Consider the following 18,400-nt stretch of genomic DNA (forward strand, 5'->3'; position numbering starts at 1 on the left):
CTTCTCCTTAATTAGCCTTATGAAGGCCCAGCAAGTAGCCATTACCAAAGACATTAGTGGGTACACCTTCTGGTATAATTCATCATGCACCCAGGTGGCTACTTATACCTTTGACTATTGTGATATTGTAGAATGCCCATTTCCCACACCACAAATCCAGAGCATCTATAGAGATATCCCTCATTCGAAAGACCCATATGTTTGTGTAGTTGACAAACAATGGGGGCACAATTGTGACCATTGGGGGGCGGCGGGGTGGAATGCCGGGCCTGCCTGGGGTTACAAACCAAAAAGTGCCGTAGCTAAAGTAGATGATCATGGTAGATCGCTTCTCCAGAGAATGACTTTGAGAAAGCCTGGGGGGAGCACACCAATGAAGTTAATCCTTAACATTGAACGCCCAAGCCCAACAGATGCAGACCAGTATGTGATGGGAATGTACTGGAAAAAGGGTTCCTACCAGAAATTAGGGCATTTCTACCTTAAAGATATGTGCAACTCTTCTGAGTGGCAAGGGGCCACCCATATGGTCCCTAACCCATTAAAACCTCATATCCAGACCTTTCAAGACATGATGGCCATTGCTAACCCCACTTTTGAAGATACCATGGCCGCTGAAACAGGTTTTAATGATGTAAATTTATGGTTAGAATGGATGAAATATAATGCTAATAAGCATAATAGAACCGCATGTTATGTGTGTGGAGGTGCCCGGCCTCACCTGGGTACCGTACCTTTAATCCTACCCGTAGATATAGAAGAATGTGTTTTAAGCCTTTTTGCCTATCACTATAATTTTAACAGGTCCATATGTATTGCATGGACAAAGGAGTATCCTCTTCTAGCCAAAGACGTCAAACCCCCTGATGGTATTACCGTATATAAAGGTAATTACACTTGCTATGCCATGTACGATGGTATTGGTAAATTTGTAGGTAACTTTTCCAAAGGCTATTGTGCTACATACAGAACTATCCCTGTACGTCTGCTGCAACATCACACTAGGTCACTAGGGGACATTTATTGGTTGTGTGGGGATTTACAGCTAAGATCCAGAATGGACACAGAATGGTGGGGAGAGTGTACTTTGACTAAGGCCATTATGCCTATACATATTATTTCTGACACACACCTCAACACCCATGAGTTCAGCCACACTAAGGTTAAACGTGACGCCCCAGTGAAAGGAAGTTTTGATCCTCATGTATATATTGATGCCATTGGAGTGCCCAGGGGGGTGCCCAATGAGTTTAAAGCAAGAGATGAGGTTGCTGCAGGATTTGAATCAATTTTTACCATAGTTACCGCAAACAAGAATCTAAATTGGATAAATTACATTTATTATAATCAACAGCGTTTTGTTAATTACACCAGAGACGCCCTCCAGGGGTTGGCCGAACAGTTGCAGGCCACATCCCAAATGACTTTCCAGAATAGAATGGCCCTAGATATGATCTTAGCCGAAAAAGGAGGGGTTTGTAAGATTTTGCCCGACACTATGACATGTTGTACCTACATCCCAGAAAACACAGGCCCTAATGGTAAAGTCACACTAGCCATAGAAAAATTAAATGACCTGTCTGAAGAGTTAAAAAGGAATTCTGGGATAAAAGATCCTTGGGAAAGATGGTTTGGTTGGATGACAGGATGGCAAAAGGCTTTAATGCAGATTGGTATGGCTATACTAATTTTTCTTTTTATTTTTGCTCTTCTCTTTTGTTGTGTCCTCCCATGTCTGAGAAAATCCCTCATGAAGACTGTTGACCAAGCGGCACCCACTTTCACCCATCTCGAAGTTGATGACCAAGAATTTCAAGAAATCAACTCACCCTGTCTGCCGCTGCAAACATTCCCTTTTGTTGATAAAGTGCAGGAATTCTAGGAAGGGACAGCATCTGTCAGTGAATGGTAAAGGCCCCATGTGGAGAAGTGGTGGGTTAGCTGCCATGGGATACCCTTGGGTGTGAAGCGTTCGAGAGCCATACTGACGGATGAATTAGCCTATCAGGGTCAGATCTAGGGACAGACTTGCACTTTGCATTAACACCTAGCTAGCGGCCACGGGGTTTCTGTGCCTTTGGGTTAATACGTCTTCTGATACTAACATAATAAAGTTTTATCTCTTAGAATCTAACATTTCATAGGGGGGACTGATGTGGAATTATTAAAAATCTTTATTGTACTTGTATTGAATTATTGTACTAACTCCATTTTAACTTTATACTGTGACTTCGTCCTCCATTTTGTCCTCCTAACCTGACTTCTTCAATCCTCCATTTTGTCCTCATGACTTAACTTGTTCATTTTAAAACTACATTACGTGACTGAACTTCTCAACCCAATTAATACAATAGACAAAGACCGTGTTTCCTTCAAGGACAAGTACCAGGAGGTGCTGGCTACTCCTTAAGACTTGCTGGCTACTCCTTAAGAGCTTGTAAGATAGTACAGTTTGAAGGCCACAGAACACAGTAGTAATGAAATGTTCTATTCATAAGAGACCTTGCACCTGGACATAAAGCCTGATATCACTGACCGTGTAAAATGACGCTTAGGACCCCCTTGTCCCCCACCCGTGTCCAGAATAATCCCACCTCTGATGGGTGGGCACGGGACTAACCTCTTAATTTTACTAACCAATAGGTAAGACACTAACTCCGTCACTTAACAATTAATCCAATTGATGATGTTTATTTGCTGATATTCTAATAATCAATGATGACGCAAAATGCCTCTTAAAAGGGCCTGCGCGCCCGCTTTTACTGCACTTGCCAATAAACTTTCTCGAAGTTATTTTAACCTGAACCTCGTGTGTCAGACTTAATTACTTCAGCGTATATACGCAATTTAATTTTATTGATTTGGACAGGAACAGATAGACTCTGAACTTTTTGGTTTACTTTCAAAAAGTACCATAACAATATAAACATATTTATTAGAATTGCATATTTTTAAATAAGCACTAGCGATCTATTGGTGTAAATGTGTCAGTTATATTGCAGGAATGGGGAAAGAATAAAAATAGTCAATTTGTTAAAAAAGAAAAACAGCCAATTTTTCTCCAATTAATAATTAATGCAGTTAATCATATTTACATACGGTCATGCTCTTAAAAATATTTTTTTTTTTATGGCACATTGCATTTAAATTCGATTTTGTATTTATTCAACTTTTGCAGAACACACTAACATGGGGTGTTTGGCTGTGTGCATGTGTATCGGGCTTGATAAACGTGTCCACAGAGAATGTTCCCGTTGTGACAAAACTAAGATATATGGAATGTGAACCATCTGGTTTGGCGTTTTTTTAATTTGTTGAAATAGCAGAAGGATGATCTCGCTGGAAGAGATCAGAATAATTGGTATTGGTGGTCTAGTTAGTTTTTTCTTTGTTTGTTTTTTTAGCCATTTTAACACTAGCATTGGATTTGCAAAAAAAAAATTTTTTTTTTAAAGTCCACTATAAATAAGATTAATAAGCTAAACAGTGATTCCTGGAACCTCAGCCCATTTTTCCTATAGATATAACACAGTTCCACAGTTTAACATAACAGGAAGGGCAAATCATTAATTATACCCAATGGGACACAAGGCAATGCTGTATACAATGGGAGATCAGGAGAATCCTCTCGTCTCTGATTAGTACCAAGCCAAGATCTAGGACTTGCACTGTCTGGTGACACAGCTGTTTGCGGAATATAGCCTTTTAGGAGACACAGCATGAGCCCAGCTCAGTCACTTACAAACAAGGCAAATACTGGGAATGGAAACAATACAAATAACAGCACAGTTCATATTGTATTTAATGGGATAACTACTGGCTGGAATGTGCCTTGTCTTAACATCCCCCATGATGAAACAAACTAGCTGTGGACGGATGCCATTTACATATAGAATAATTCATCACTTAGATACTCCTAGCTATAATGTATCCAACCTAAATCAAGATTTGGAAGGGCTGCAGAAAAACTCACCAAGATCCTCTAACCAAAATTTTAGAAGTAGGGAAATTAAACAAAATATAAAAAATAAATTTAAAAAAAGTCAGATAAATATAAATGTATCTATACCACTAAGGAATGTAAGGCCCACTAATCTTAGTAATTATTGCAAGGATTAAGTTAATGGGACACTATAGGCACCCACGCCACTTCAGCTCATTGACGCTGGGTGCAGTGTCCCGATTGCCCTTAGTCATAACCAGTTGGTGAAATCCCCATAGAAAAGCATGAGTTCAATGCTTTCCCATGGGGAGGGCCTAATGCACCCGCCATGCATGCGCATTAGATCCCCCAATAAAAATTATGACAGAGGAGGCATTGAAGCTGGAATTCGGTAAGTAAAGAAAGGGGTTAACCTGTTATTAGCTGGGGGGAGGGGGAGGGAGGCAGAGGGATCTATAGAGTTAGGAATAGAGATTTGAATATATTCTACTTATTATGAAGATTTCACTACACATTAAATCTGTAATTTGTCCAAAAACAAATGCATGTGTCTAAAATTGCAATACAAAACATGGATCAATTCACTAAATGTGGTCTAAAACTCCATCTATCCTATGTTAAAATGTTAAAAGTCTAAGTTAAACCGATTTGTTTTATGTATTTCTGAAGAAAAATAAAATCAGATATTTTTTTTTTATTTTTTTTTAAATAAATTTATTTTAAAAATCACATTTCTTGCAATCAATTGCAAAACCTGGTCACCTTTGAATGTTGGAAAATAAAATTATCTAGAATTATTATAAAAATAGAACATTTTAAAAATATAAAACAGTGAACAACCTATAAAAAGCAGGAAAAACAGGAATGATTTAATGTAATAACGTTTGTGACCTACGATACATTTTATTAGATAATACGAGGACACCATGAAGATTACACATTGAGACATCTGTATCTAATTTTTACGCCATGTTTACAGCCATTGTCACAGCCTGTAAATAACAGTCAAATAAAGCGCATCCACTGAGCCGGAAGAAAGTATTGCAATGTGACATGCTGAGCAGGTTTACCTAATGCGTGAAAGCAGAAAGAGTTGTGGCTTAACGCAACGCGTACCTTTGGCTTTCAAATCATTAATGTTAGTGAAGAAGTAAAGTTTTTATTTTAATATGAATGCAGAAACTATAACATAATTTAAATGCATGCCCAGATATTTTTGGTGTAATATAGAGTTTTTTTGCTTTTCTACCTTCTTACAGTCTTCTGTCCTCCTTTGCACAGACAGACGCTCTCATGGGTTCATTAACCCCTTAAGGACACCACTTCTGGAATAATAGGGAATCATGACGGAATATTTCCATCATGTTTCCTTAAGATGTTAATATGGTTCCATAATGCAGCATGGCACATGAATGCAAGTAATTTCGAACTTTACATGGTAGATTAGGGCATACAAGTAAGGTCCTCCTAAAAGCATGCCCTCACCTATTCTATCCTGGCTTTCATTGGTAGATATACAGGACTGTTTGACCATTACATGCACAGCAGTTACTCCTTGTATATAGAAACCAGTTTTATAGCTTTCACACCTTTCAATTTTTTCACCTTTTAATGTAGAGCGTCACAGGGCAGTGGGACACGTCAATAGGAATTACATCTAACGGCATGATTGATACATTCAGTACAGATTTCTAATGGAACAAGAAGCATGCTATCATTGAATAACGAGGCATGAGCGTCCATGAGCCATTCTTTGACCTCACACAACATGGCCAAGCAGATATCCAACTGGGTTTCCTTAAAGGAACACTCCAAGAACCATTACAACTATAGCAAGCTATGGTTCCAAGAGTGTTCTAGCATCCCCTTCCCCACCCCCCGTTGACTACTTAGCTGGATTCCACCTGACCCACTTCCTGCCTCCATTACTAATGTTGGAGAGCCAGAAGTTCCTAAGCAGGTTGATTAAGCAGACAGCTCAGCTGACACTCTATGCTAATGGAGGTAACTGAAGTTCTTACTTAGAAACTCAAGTTATGGTAGTGGAGGAGGGGAGCAGCACCTGTCAGACTCCAGGAAAAAAAAAAAGATAAAAACACTCAAAAATAATTTGACTCCTTACAATGGGGGAGGGGTGCCAGGGTACTACAGCGAGCTAAGGTGGTTATGGTGCTTGGAGTGTTCCTTTAAACTCCTGTTCATGTGATCATCATACTGATTCTCGTAATATAATATAGCTGAAATTTCTCTTAAACCCCATTTTATAAAATTTCTTACAATTCAGAATGAACAAATACAAAATTGAACCCGGATCATATTAGAATACAAAATAGGATGTAACAATTCTATCAGTGAGGTGAAGCAGGTGAGTAAACATGCGTATCCCCCATGTGTTTGGAGCTATTCGAAGCTCCACTGAAAAGGGGAGCTTTGAATGCAAGGAAGAGGAGCTTTTCACTGTATCCTTTTCCAATTAAGCATAATGTCACAGCGCTTGTGAAATTCCATAGGAGATCCCGCAGGTGGCTTTGTAATTCGAGTACCTTTTATGTTCTCAGCATACCAAACTCAAACACAATTCCAGTAAAGGTAAATCTTTTAAAAGCCAGACAGATAAGAGGGAGCGAAATTGATATTATTTGGCATTGTGCTTACTGTTCCCAGGCTGGTCACAGAAGCAGAATTAACAAGCTTTATTTCTGTAGATCAGCTTAGATTTCTGGTTCCTTTTGTTTACCTGGTGTAGTTTTAATCAAATTCCACCAATACTCTTGTAATGGGTGATGTCATTTTTAGAAAGTGGAAGAAGCCATGGGTCACTAGACTATTCACTAAGCAAGTAGGAAATATCATTATAATAAACACAAAGAAAATGACTTTTCTGCAACAATAACGCAATGTACTCTAAATACACATCACAGGAGTAGGCTGGACAGGGGTTGAGGGGTGGGAAAGGGGGCAGATGAGTTCTTGCCCCCAGGACGGAAGCGTACATTGTGAGAAATAGGTTTACATTACTATTCTCCTGCCGAATAAATTGGGATGTCTGCTTGCAGAATACTACATGGGGCAGTATATAGGAATTGTGCGTGACCTTTCCTAGCCCAGTACTGCGCAGGTTTGTGCTATTTGAGGTTATTTGAGGTTATTTGAGGTCACTTGCCTTTAATGTTCAGACCCATCTTTCACACACAGTGTGTAAGAAAGGTCCACATACAGATCTTTGTGCGCTAAGAAGCCAATTTGTTTTAAGTAAAATTAGAGATGGGGAGATACGAATTGTAGAGTTTTACCCTGTGTACAACTTTACTCCAGATATAAAACATTCACGTCAACACATTTAAAATAAAGCATACAGTGGCTCATCCGTATAATAATGTATTGTGTTACGTTTGGGTAAAAAACAAAAACAAAATAAAACAAAACACAAAGGCATAGTCAGGGATGAAAAACTACTCAGTTCAACCAAATCACATAGGTTTCCCAATGTTCAGTTTAGCATAAACATTGCGAATCACTTTAACAAAAATCAACTGTCTAGTGAACAAACCACAAAATACCCGCAGTTGTGATTGTCAGACCTGAGTGACAATACCAACAGTAGTGTTTATAGATATAGCTGCAACGTCATCGATTTAACACTTGGAATAAAAGCTTTAATCTATAAGTTTCCATTTCCAAATAAAACTGAATTGTACACACGTAAAAGAAATTAGACCTGGTTACTAAACAAAATCACAAAAAGCAAACAAACAAAATGTACTGGTGGTCACCCATTCAAAATATATAGAGATAGCGGAATACGAGCAGAAAAAAACGCAGTAATGGTTTCCTAGGACCTATCTGAACAATTATACGTGCTACCAAATATTACAATACCTAGAAATGGGGACATATAACAAGCCAAATAATTATTTTTGTTTATTGTCATTGGTAGTGAATAGTGTACCAACCCAGATATTTACAATTTCCCAATCAATGAACTTAACAACATTTCAGACTTTATTGGCTTTGTCAGGTCCACTTAGATAGTGGGAGAAAGTCACTTTTGGAGTAAATGAGGATTTTCTTTATGTTTGTATCTTAGGATCAAGGTGGTGACCATTTACTATGTACCTATGGAGAATGTCTAGTGTAGGACTCCACATCAGGTTTACAGTAGACTTGTTGTGTTGTCCTTAAACTAATAGATTTGTAGAAATCACATCCTTTAAACCGTACCAAAAAAAAAAGGGATTCATCCAGAAAAGGTTGTGAGTTAAAATGATTTTGAAATGTAACAGTTTCATTTGTTTACGGACTAAACAAATTTTTCCCCAAGTCTGGCTTACACCACACACACGACCTAAATGCGCAATATATTCCCGAGTCGAGACACTTACTGACTGGACCGGACTTCACACGGGCCAAAACCAACACCTGACCCTGAGGTACCACTTTCAAATGCCACCAACATACAAGTCACACGACTCCTACATCAACTGGACACACACACGAGAAAAAAAAAAAGTAAGAGGCCTGAAAATGTTGTATGATTGTACAAGTTCATGTTATATGGTTTTTGCCTTATCACAACGTATTGAGTGAAAATGATGACCTTGTAAACTTCCCTCAATAAAACAAAGATTGACAAAAAAAGTCTGGCTTACACACATGTGCAGCCATCATTTCTGGCTAATATTCAGGTTGCCATGAATGACAATTTCATGGGGGAAAATTACATTTTATATAATATTATAGAACCAAGCCAGATGTTACCATACAGAAACTGTTCTATATCTAAATATCTTACTAGAATATCAAAGTGATACAAAGCGTACAACGGTAAGTAGAAAACTATGTCCTGATAATTCAGCTACATGAGAATACAATGCCATTCTATACAAACACAATGACTACAAATGAATCTCCATGGCAGGATAACTGCAAGAACTTCGAATAGTACATCCAACCGAATACTGAGAATTGCACAGATTATATTGCATGGTGTATGGCTGGAATCACCGTAAATTGGTACTTACAGTCTGGAGAGCGCCTGGTTGTTTTGGAAAAGAAGCTCGGGTAGTGTGTGCAGTTGATTTCGGTTGAGTCTCCTAAAACAAAAAAGAATAAAAAACATTTTTTAATAAAATGATCCTGATACTGGTTAATTTCTACCATCCGTGATCGGAGGACTGTTTCGATTATAGCTTTTAATCATGCAATTTCTTTTATAGTTTGGTTATTTTATTCTTAATTCTTGTTGGTTCTCCAGAATCGACCTAAAATTCCTTTTTATTTTTTCAGGTTCCCATCTCTATAGAGAATTCAGTTTTTGAATTGGCGGTATTGTGGTTTATATTTGTTATAGATCGTGTTTCAATCAGGATGTTACTGATAGGCTGAGAGTGCTGGGGGCACTATGTAGTATTTTTTGCATCTCAAACGTTGTTTGGTATATGAGATCATTGGAACAGCACGGATGAGATTGCAACTATGTAAACTTTTTTTAAATGTATTAACATTTTACAGCTGATCTTTTTTTTTAATGTGCACATTTAGGCACGAGTAATCAGGACCTGTGTTTTTCTTGGGAGGGGGTGGAGAGGAAAGCATTTAGATATGTGCAGGTAAGTGGCTTCACCCAGCTTTTTCAGTGCCCTGTAACAGCCTTGGACACATGTGTATCTCTGCCAAACCGGATTCTAGCACTACCTGGTGTTCTAAACAAAAGAAATGAAAGAAGTTTGTAACACAATATGCTATCTTCACGTAACTCGTGTTTTGTCATCCCCTGTAAAATAAGAAGCTCGGCAGTTTACTACCAATAGTTCATCATTCCTGTAAATGCTAATTCGCCAACAGCTGGCACCAATTATTACATGATTCATAGATCGATACTAATAAAATGTACGTACAGAAAATGATTCACTAAGCCAGTGATCACGAAAAATTGGAAAGTGAAATTTTAGATAAAAATTACTAAATTAAGCAAAATTCCCACCTCTGCAATTTTACCATTTGCAACAAAAGTTGGTAATTCCTTTATCCACTGTCCGCATTTTCCAAGTTAGTGAATTGGTCCGTCAACATTGTCAAAGATCCCTAAACTGTGACATTTTCCTTACTTTAACAATCCCATTGCTGTATGAGAAGAGGAATTAAATAAGGAGCTTTGGTGAATGCCGAACGAGGCCTATCCCAAGCATTCAATAAAAAGGAACATGTAAGGAGTCAGGACCAAAGCTTTGCGAATTAGACAGAATGTGAACAGGATACATCAGCCGTGCGTTTTTAAATATAGGATGACACTGCAATACACAAGTGTTTCAAGCAATGTCGAGCTAATGAGAAATGGATCCAAGTCCTATTGAAAGCTTGTTCTTGTCCTTGTAGGCTTTACCCTTTCAGAATGTAAATGTATATACCACGTCTGTAGGTGCGTGAAATAGATACGCAGCTAGTTTATTATTCCAGAAGCAAATTAGGGCCCTGAAGGGACTGGGCAGGGAGTCCATTTAGATGTTATTTTTGCAGTAGAGTAACGTTTCCCTCCTCGGCTGGACGTGTACTCTATTTGTTAGTCTCATTGCCCGTGGGCTACATGCCCTCAGTGATCCTATTCACTCCCAGGGGCTCATGGATAAATAGGCTGACTAGGAATGGGTCTCTGGAAGCACAGCAGAGAAGTGAGAAGGATTTTTTTTATTTTTTGTGTCTTTAAACTAGCATTATTTTTGTTGCTGTGAGGCTGCTGTTAAACTAACTTCACTAAGAAACCATAAACACATGCATGGTAAATGCAACCATATCCAGATTGCAGGGCTTGGCCACAAAATATTTAAGACTGATGGTTTGGTGGTGGGTGAGTAAAATGATTAAAAACAAAAAAAGATATTCATGCAAAAATGTAACAAGCAGTTTCATGGAACGAATGTGTCCGTATGTAAGGTAGGCAGCAGCCTATATGCATGTATCTGTTAGTGGCACTAACCTTCACATCAGTATACTTTCTGGAGATATATATTAATAATATAGGGTTAGGGCCAACCAACCTGACATTGTTGTGGTAGACAAGGAACAGAAGACTGCATTGGTGATGGACAGGGCCGCCATCAGGGGGTGACAACCATGACCTGCTCTGGCAGTCCTGGGCCCCACTTTCTTTCCCTGCACACATAGATCGCGAATATCGCTATGTGTGCAGCCGCGGGCCCCCGGCTCCCTGTTACCGCAGAGGGGGCCCAGGCAGCACACAGCGTCTCCTCTTCTCTGCTCTCTTCTTACAACTCTCGCGAGACTCGGTTGCCATGGCAATGCTCCGCGGGTCTCGCGAGAATTATTGGAAGAGAGGAGAGAAGAGGAGAAGCTGTGTGCTGCCTGGGCCCCCTCTGCGGTAACAGGGAGCCGGGGGGTCCCCCACCGGACCACCAGGGATGGAATCTCCCCCCTCCCTGGACACAGGTAAGCAGGGAGGGGGGAGAAACATTTTATTAAATAAAATATAAAAAAATAAAAAAATTGAAAATGCCCCTTCCTCCCCTTCCCCCCCTTCCCCCTCCCCCCAGATTGCACATTTAAACACACACACTACATACACTGACACAACACACACAAACTACATACACTGACACAACGCACACACTACATACACTAAGACAACACACACACACACTACATACACTAACACAACACACACTCTGCCTACACTAACACAACACACACTCTGCATACACTGACACAACACACACTGTATACACTAACACAACACACACTCTGCATGCACTAACACAACACACACTCTGCATGCACTAACATGACACACTCTGCATGCACTAACACAACACACACTGCATACACTAACACAACACACACTGCATACACAGACAACACACACTGCATACACTAACACAACACACTCTGCATACACTAACACAACACACACTGCATACACTAAAACAACACACAATGCATACACTAACACAACACACACTCTGCATACATTAACACAACACACACTGCATACACTAACACAACACACACTGCATACACTAACACAACACACACTGCATACACTAACACAACGCACACTGCATACACTAACACAACGCACACTGCATACACTGACACAAATCACACTGCATACACTAATACAACACACACACTGCATACACTAACACAACACACACACTGCATAAACTAACACAACACACACACTGCATAAACTAATACAACACACACTGCATACACTAACACACACTGCATACACTAATACACTAATACAATACACACACTGCATTCACTAATACAACACGCACTCTGCATACACTACACACTAACACACTCACTGCATCAACTATACTGACACACACTCTGCATGCGCTACACATTAACACACTCTGCATTCACTACACTAACACACACTCTGCATCCGCTACACATTAACACACTCTCTGCATTCACTACACATAGACACACTCTCTGCATTCACTACACATTAACACACACTCTGCCTGTATTACACACTAACACACCCTCTGCATTCACTAAACTATGCACACAATCTGGATTCACTATACTGACACACACTCTGCATTCACTACACTAACATACACTCTGCATTAACTGTACACACAGCATCCACTACACAAACATCCTGTATTCACAGTACACACACTACATCCACCACAAATTGAAACACTCTGCATTCACTATACACAGACACTGCGTCTAATACACACACTACAGACACTGCATCCACTAAACACATTTCATATAGTCCAAACAAACACTACATCCACTACATCACTGTACACACACTACATCCACTACTCAAACACTCTCTGCATTCACTACACATTAACACTCTGCATTCACTACACTAACACACACTCTGCATCCGCTACACACTAACACACCCTCTGCATTCACTACACACTAACACACTCTATGCATTCGCTACACATTAACACACACTCTGCATTAACTACATATTTACACACACTCTGCATTCACTGCACTAACACACACACTACATTCATTACACTGACACACTCTGCATTCACTACACACTAACACACACTCTGCATTCATTACACACTAACACACACTCTGCATTCATTACACACTAACACACACTCTGCATTCATTACACACTAACACACACTCTGGATTCACTATACTGACACACACTCTGCATTAACTGTACACACAGCATCCACTACACAAACATCCTGTATTCACAGAACACACACTACATCCACCACAAATTGAAACACCCTGCATTCACTATACACAGACACTGTGTCTAATACACACTACATCCACTACAGACACTGCATCCACTAAACACATTTCATATAGTACATACAAACACTTCATCCACTACACAAACACACACATCACTGTACACACACTACATCCACTACTCAAACACACTCTGCGTTCACTATACACACTGCATCCGCTACACAAACACACACTCTGCATTCACTACACAAACAGTATCTAATACACACAAACACTACATCCATTACACACATTCTAATTCACTTCCACTATACACACCACATTCAGTCCTGCATCATTGTCAGCGGACTAGGTAGGGCGTGGGCGGGCCCGGGGGGGAGGGGGGGCAGACCTTGTGCTTTGTCAGGGGCCCCAACATTTCTGATGGCAGCCCTGGTGATGGATGTGGCAATACCCAGTGACTAGAACATCAGGAAGAAGGAATATGAAAAGATGGACAAATACCAAGGACTGAAAGAGGAGCTAGAAAGGACATGGAAAGTGACGACAGTAGAAGTCCCAGTTGTGATAGGAGCCCACGGGGCTGTGACTCCCAAGTTGGGCGAGCGGCTTCAATAGCTTCCAGGTGGGAGATCTGAGATCGTTGTATAGAAGAGTGAAGTTGTAGGAAGATACTGCGCAGAACCCTCAGACTCCCAGGCCTCTGGTAGAGGACCCGAGAATGAGGAATATATAGCACCCATGAGGGCTGAGAAAATTGTATTACATATCAATTCTGCTCTCCAGAATCCAATGAAGATTTGGGGCCTGGTGCTTGTTCTCACAAAATACAAAAAAAAAATTAAAAATTAAAAATAAAATAGCACTCCAGGATCTTTTTTAAGGATAAATAAAACTTAACATCTTAACCTTTATTCAGTTTCTGGTATAAAACATAGTCCTGCTGATGAAAGCTTTGTATTTGAAACGTTGACTTTTTTTTTTTATTTGAGAGCTCAATTGTTTTTTGGCATTATATAACAGATGAAATAAATATATTGTAATATCATTTTTTTTATTGGGCTGAGAGAAGTTTTGATGGACAAGTTTTTGGGAGATCCCACCTTGCTCAAGTCTAAAGTATTTCTGAGCGATGGGACACACAGCATACATGTCAATCCAATAGAAAAGGTATTCCAAGATATTAATTTTGTCTATTATCTTACATCCACATCACTGGACTAATACAACTACAATAAAGTGAGAATAGTTGGGAACTCAAACTAAATTTAAAGTAAATTAAAAAAATTTGACCAAAATATCTGAACTGGAAGGATGTCTGAATTACGGACTATTTCCAATGCTTCGATTTTGGCCGGATATTTGAAAGTCACTTTGAATTTGTGATAATTGTAACTTTCGTGAATAACCCTGTAAACATTCTAATGTACTTTTAGGTTGGTGACCTCACACTGCGCATTAAATACTGGGTTGAAAGCCAGAATGCAATGTGGGGGTTGTTGTAATGATGGGTATATACAAATATATCTATTTTTAAGTTATTATTTTTTACTGAACTTAACCTTTAAATGAAAAATGGGAACAAACTGTATACCAGGAAACTGTTTAAGAATGTAACCACTCACAGCCTCTCGAGCTCCTTCATATCATCGAACGCACCACGTTCCACATTGTTGATCTGATTTTCCATTAGTTGCCTAGAAAAGAAAGTAGATCATGAAATCCTCAGATCTTGGACTTATAATACTCATAGAAGTTATCAGAACCACACACGTTGACCTCAAGTAAAAACTGCAAGAACCAGAACTTTTATTTAGTCTTAGATCATTAATGCAGATTTGAAGGACAGTGTGAAGAACATTTTAAATATGCAGTATGATCAACAAATATCAAATGTTAAAATTACTTTATATTTGTACCAACGTATGGGTACCTTTGAACATATTAAGGTGGATACCAAACCAGCAGAGAAGCTCTGAATGTACAAGACTTTACCTTCTGGTTCTGCAGTAGATGTCTGAGGAACAAGTCTAGGGGTGCCCAAAAGGTAGATCCTAGGATGTCGTAGAACCACAACTCCCATGATGCTTTGCATGCCTTTAGAACGGCAAAGCATCATGGAAGCGGTCGTTTTAAAACATCTGGGGATCTACTTTTGGGCACCCCTGGTCTAGGCTCTTCTGTCCTGCCAGTCACCAATCTGCTATCTTGAATGGAAGTCCCTCCAATGACTGGAGGAAGATCTGATAGTATTCCTAATCTCTTAGAACAACACTTTGCTGTATTTAATGTATTTAATGATCCTATTACATTATTATTTTCATACCAGCAATGTAACGCACATACACATGACACTTGTGCCATTATAATCATGGGTAATAGAGATACATTCAGCAGATTGCAGATTTTATATTAGGTGTTTCAATTTCATCCCTCGTTTAATGGAATTCATTGACGGAGAACATCTGCCGACACTCCAAGCTAATGAATGCCGTCCAAACACAAGTGGAATTAATGTCAGTAATAGCAAGTAGGAACCTCCGCATTAGTTATATCAGAAGAGGAGGCGGCTAAGATAGTATGCAAGTAGCAAACCATTCATATATGTTACATAGAAACATAGAATGTGACGGCAGATAAGAACCATTCGGCCCATCTAGCCTGCCCAATTTTCTAAATACTCTCATTAGTCCCTGGCCTTATCTTATAGTTAGGATAGCCTTATGGCTATCCCACGCATGCTTAAACTCCTTTACTGTGTTAACCTCTACCACTTCAGCTGGAAGGCTTTTCCATGCATCCACTACCCTCTCAGTAAAGTAATACTTCCTGATATTATTTTTAAACCTTTGTCCCTCTAATGTAAGACTATGTCCTCTTGTTGTGGTAGTTTTTCTTCTTTTAAATATAGTCTCCTCTTTTACTGTGTTGATTCCCTTTATGTATTTAAATGTTTTTATCATATCCCCCATGTTTTGACTGTTATTTATGTATTAATTACGGGTATTTAGAAATCACCAACATATTCTGCAGCGCTGTTACCAGGGAGATGATGAAAGTGAAACATATTCTTATGCCTATAGAAAACGACACTGTAGGCCATTATATTAAAGGCAAGATATGTGACTTATTGTAGTAAATATTAAAACATCACTTTTATCCAACATTTGCTATTGAAACCTATACAGTATATACCAACATGGAGTCATGAATAAGAGCATTAACTGCTTAGTAAATATAAAATGGATTAGTACAAATTTGATTAAGAATTATGAATTGTGTAGACAGAAAAAAGTAACAAAACAAACGAAAACATTTTTTTGAAAAGAATTACACGTGAAATACAACTAAAAACGCCAAGGGCTGAGTCCCTCTTGGCCTCTAGGTCATTTCCGGGAACGTAAGTACCTTTGCCAAATAGTAGCAGGTGAGGAAAAACATCCCGAAAGATTGCTATTAGTACACGTCTACTTTATTTGTGTTTGATAAATCCACGCACACTATATATATGTTAACACATATTGGGATATAAAGTGTTACACTGTTTGTTACCCGTCGTGTGATTTTATTCAGCAACATGTGACTTAATAAAACACATAAGCTCACTACTTTAATGAATAGACATTTCTGTGATTTATCATTCACTTGAGATAGTATCTCTTTCCATGCTAAATCCCAGCCATTTCTGGTTATGAACACTGAAGAACCACATGGAGTTATTCCAAGAAAAACTAAATTTTGATATTGTGGAAAATTAATTCTCGAAATAAATTGGCAGGAAAACAAAAAAGAGAAAAAAAGACAAAGACAAGAAAAATCTATGAAGGCTCTAATTAAAAAACATGTAAGATCCGTTTTCAGTTATATAACTTACAGATAATGTTTTCACGTTTAGATCTACATTTTATGTAGCATACAAATTGGAACCAAAACTTCCCACTATTCACAGAAATTATTATTATTTCATATTATTGATCTCTTTATCAAAGTTGGATCCAAAACCTATGCTACCTTTCATATGATTAACGGTTTTGTTTTCTTAAAGAAACAAAAACTGTGGTCATTTTTCATATTGCATAATCATAAGTGAAGCAGAGCTGGAGGAGAGAGTAGAGTGCTGCCCTTTAGGAAAGAGCAAGAGACAGGTATGTGAGGTAGAGGTTACTCTGGGGGGCCATAAGCTTTTCTAAAGAGATGGGTTTTGAGGCACTTTTTAAAATGATTGAAGACTATGGGAGAGCTTGATGGTGATAGGCAGGCTATTTCAAAGGAAAGGAGCCGCCCGTGAGAAGTCCTGCAAGCGTGAGTTGGCGGTATGGGTGCGAGTAGCGTACAGGAGAAGGTCATGGACAGAGCGGAGAGACCGAGAAGGGGCATACCTGCGGATTAGTGAAGAGATATAAGAGGGGCTAGAATTGGTCAGTGCTTTATAGGTGTGGGTTAGGACCTTGAATTGACTCCTATAAGATACAGGAAGCCAATGTAAGGACTGGCAGAGGGGAGAGGTGTGAGGAGCGACAGGAGAGGGAAATCAGTCTGGCTGCAGCATTCATTACAGATTTAGCGGTGCAATACAACTTGTGGGAAGACCTATTAGGAGAGAGTTACAATAATCTATACGAGAGCATGGACAAGCTCCTTAGTAGCAACTTGTGTAAGAAAGGGGCAGATGCGGGCTAGGTTTTTAAGGTGGCAGATTTCAGGCCAGAATCAAGTAGAACGCCAAGACAGCACGCTTGCAAGGATGCACTGATGTGGGTACCACTCACTTGAAGGGACAGCGAAAGAGGGGAAAATCAGTATTGGGAGGAGGAAAGACAGATAAGGGGCTCAGTTTTAGAGAGATTGAGATTTTAGAAAGCGGGTGGACATCCAATCAGAGATGGAAGAAAGACCAGTAGTGACACGTTGCAGGACGGCAGGGGAGTGATTCGGGGAGGAGAGATATAGCTGGGTGTCATCAACGTACAGGTGGTAATGGAATCCAAATGAGGCAATAAGTTTGCCAAGAGAGGCAGTATAAAGAGAAAATAGAAGGGGACCAAGTACAGAGCCTTGGGGGACTCCAACAGGAACAGGAAGAAGGGAGGAGGTATCATTATAAAAGGAGACACCAAATGAGCGTTAAATGAGAGATAAGAGGAAAACCACAAAAGGATAGAGTCACAGATTGAAGAGTTTGGCGAAGGAGAACATGGTCAACAGTGTCAAAGGCAGCAGAGAGGTCAA

General features: G+C 39.3%; 1 protein-coding gene across 1 annotated transcript in view; it reads right to left on the reverse strand.

The window, feature by feature from the left end:
- SLIT1 (slit guidance ligand 1) overlaps positions 1–18,400 on the reverse strand; it is a 314,126-nt gene that overhangs the window by 230,060 nt on the left and 65,666 nt on the right. Inside the window, exons 3-4 of the mRNA XM_063434664.1 lie at positions 14,797–14,868; positions 8,965–9,036 (exon numbers count right to left, since the gene is read on the reverse strand). Of these exons, the coding sequence (XP_063290734.1) occupies positions 8,965–9,036; positions 14,797–14,868 (144 nt within the window). The remainder of the gene's footprint in view (positions 1–8,964; positions 9,037–14,796; positions 14,869–18,400) is intronic.

Source organism: Pelobates fuscus, chromosome 10, assembly GCF_036172605.1.
Source record: "Pelobates fuscus isolate aPelFus1 chromosome 10, aPelFus1.pri, whole genome shotgun sequence".
In the NCBI taxonomy this organism is placed as follows: domain Eukaryota; kingdom Metazoa; phylum Chordata; class Amphibia; order Anura; family Pelobatidae; genus Pelobates; species Pelobates fuscus.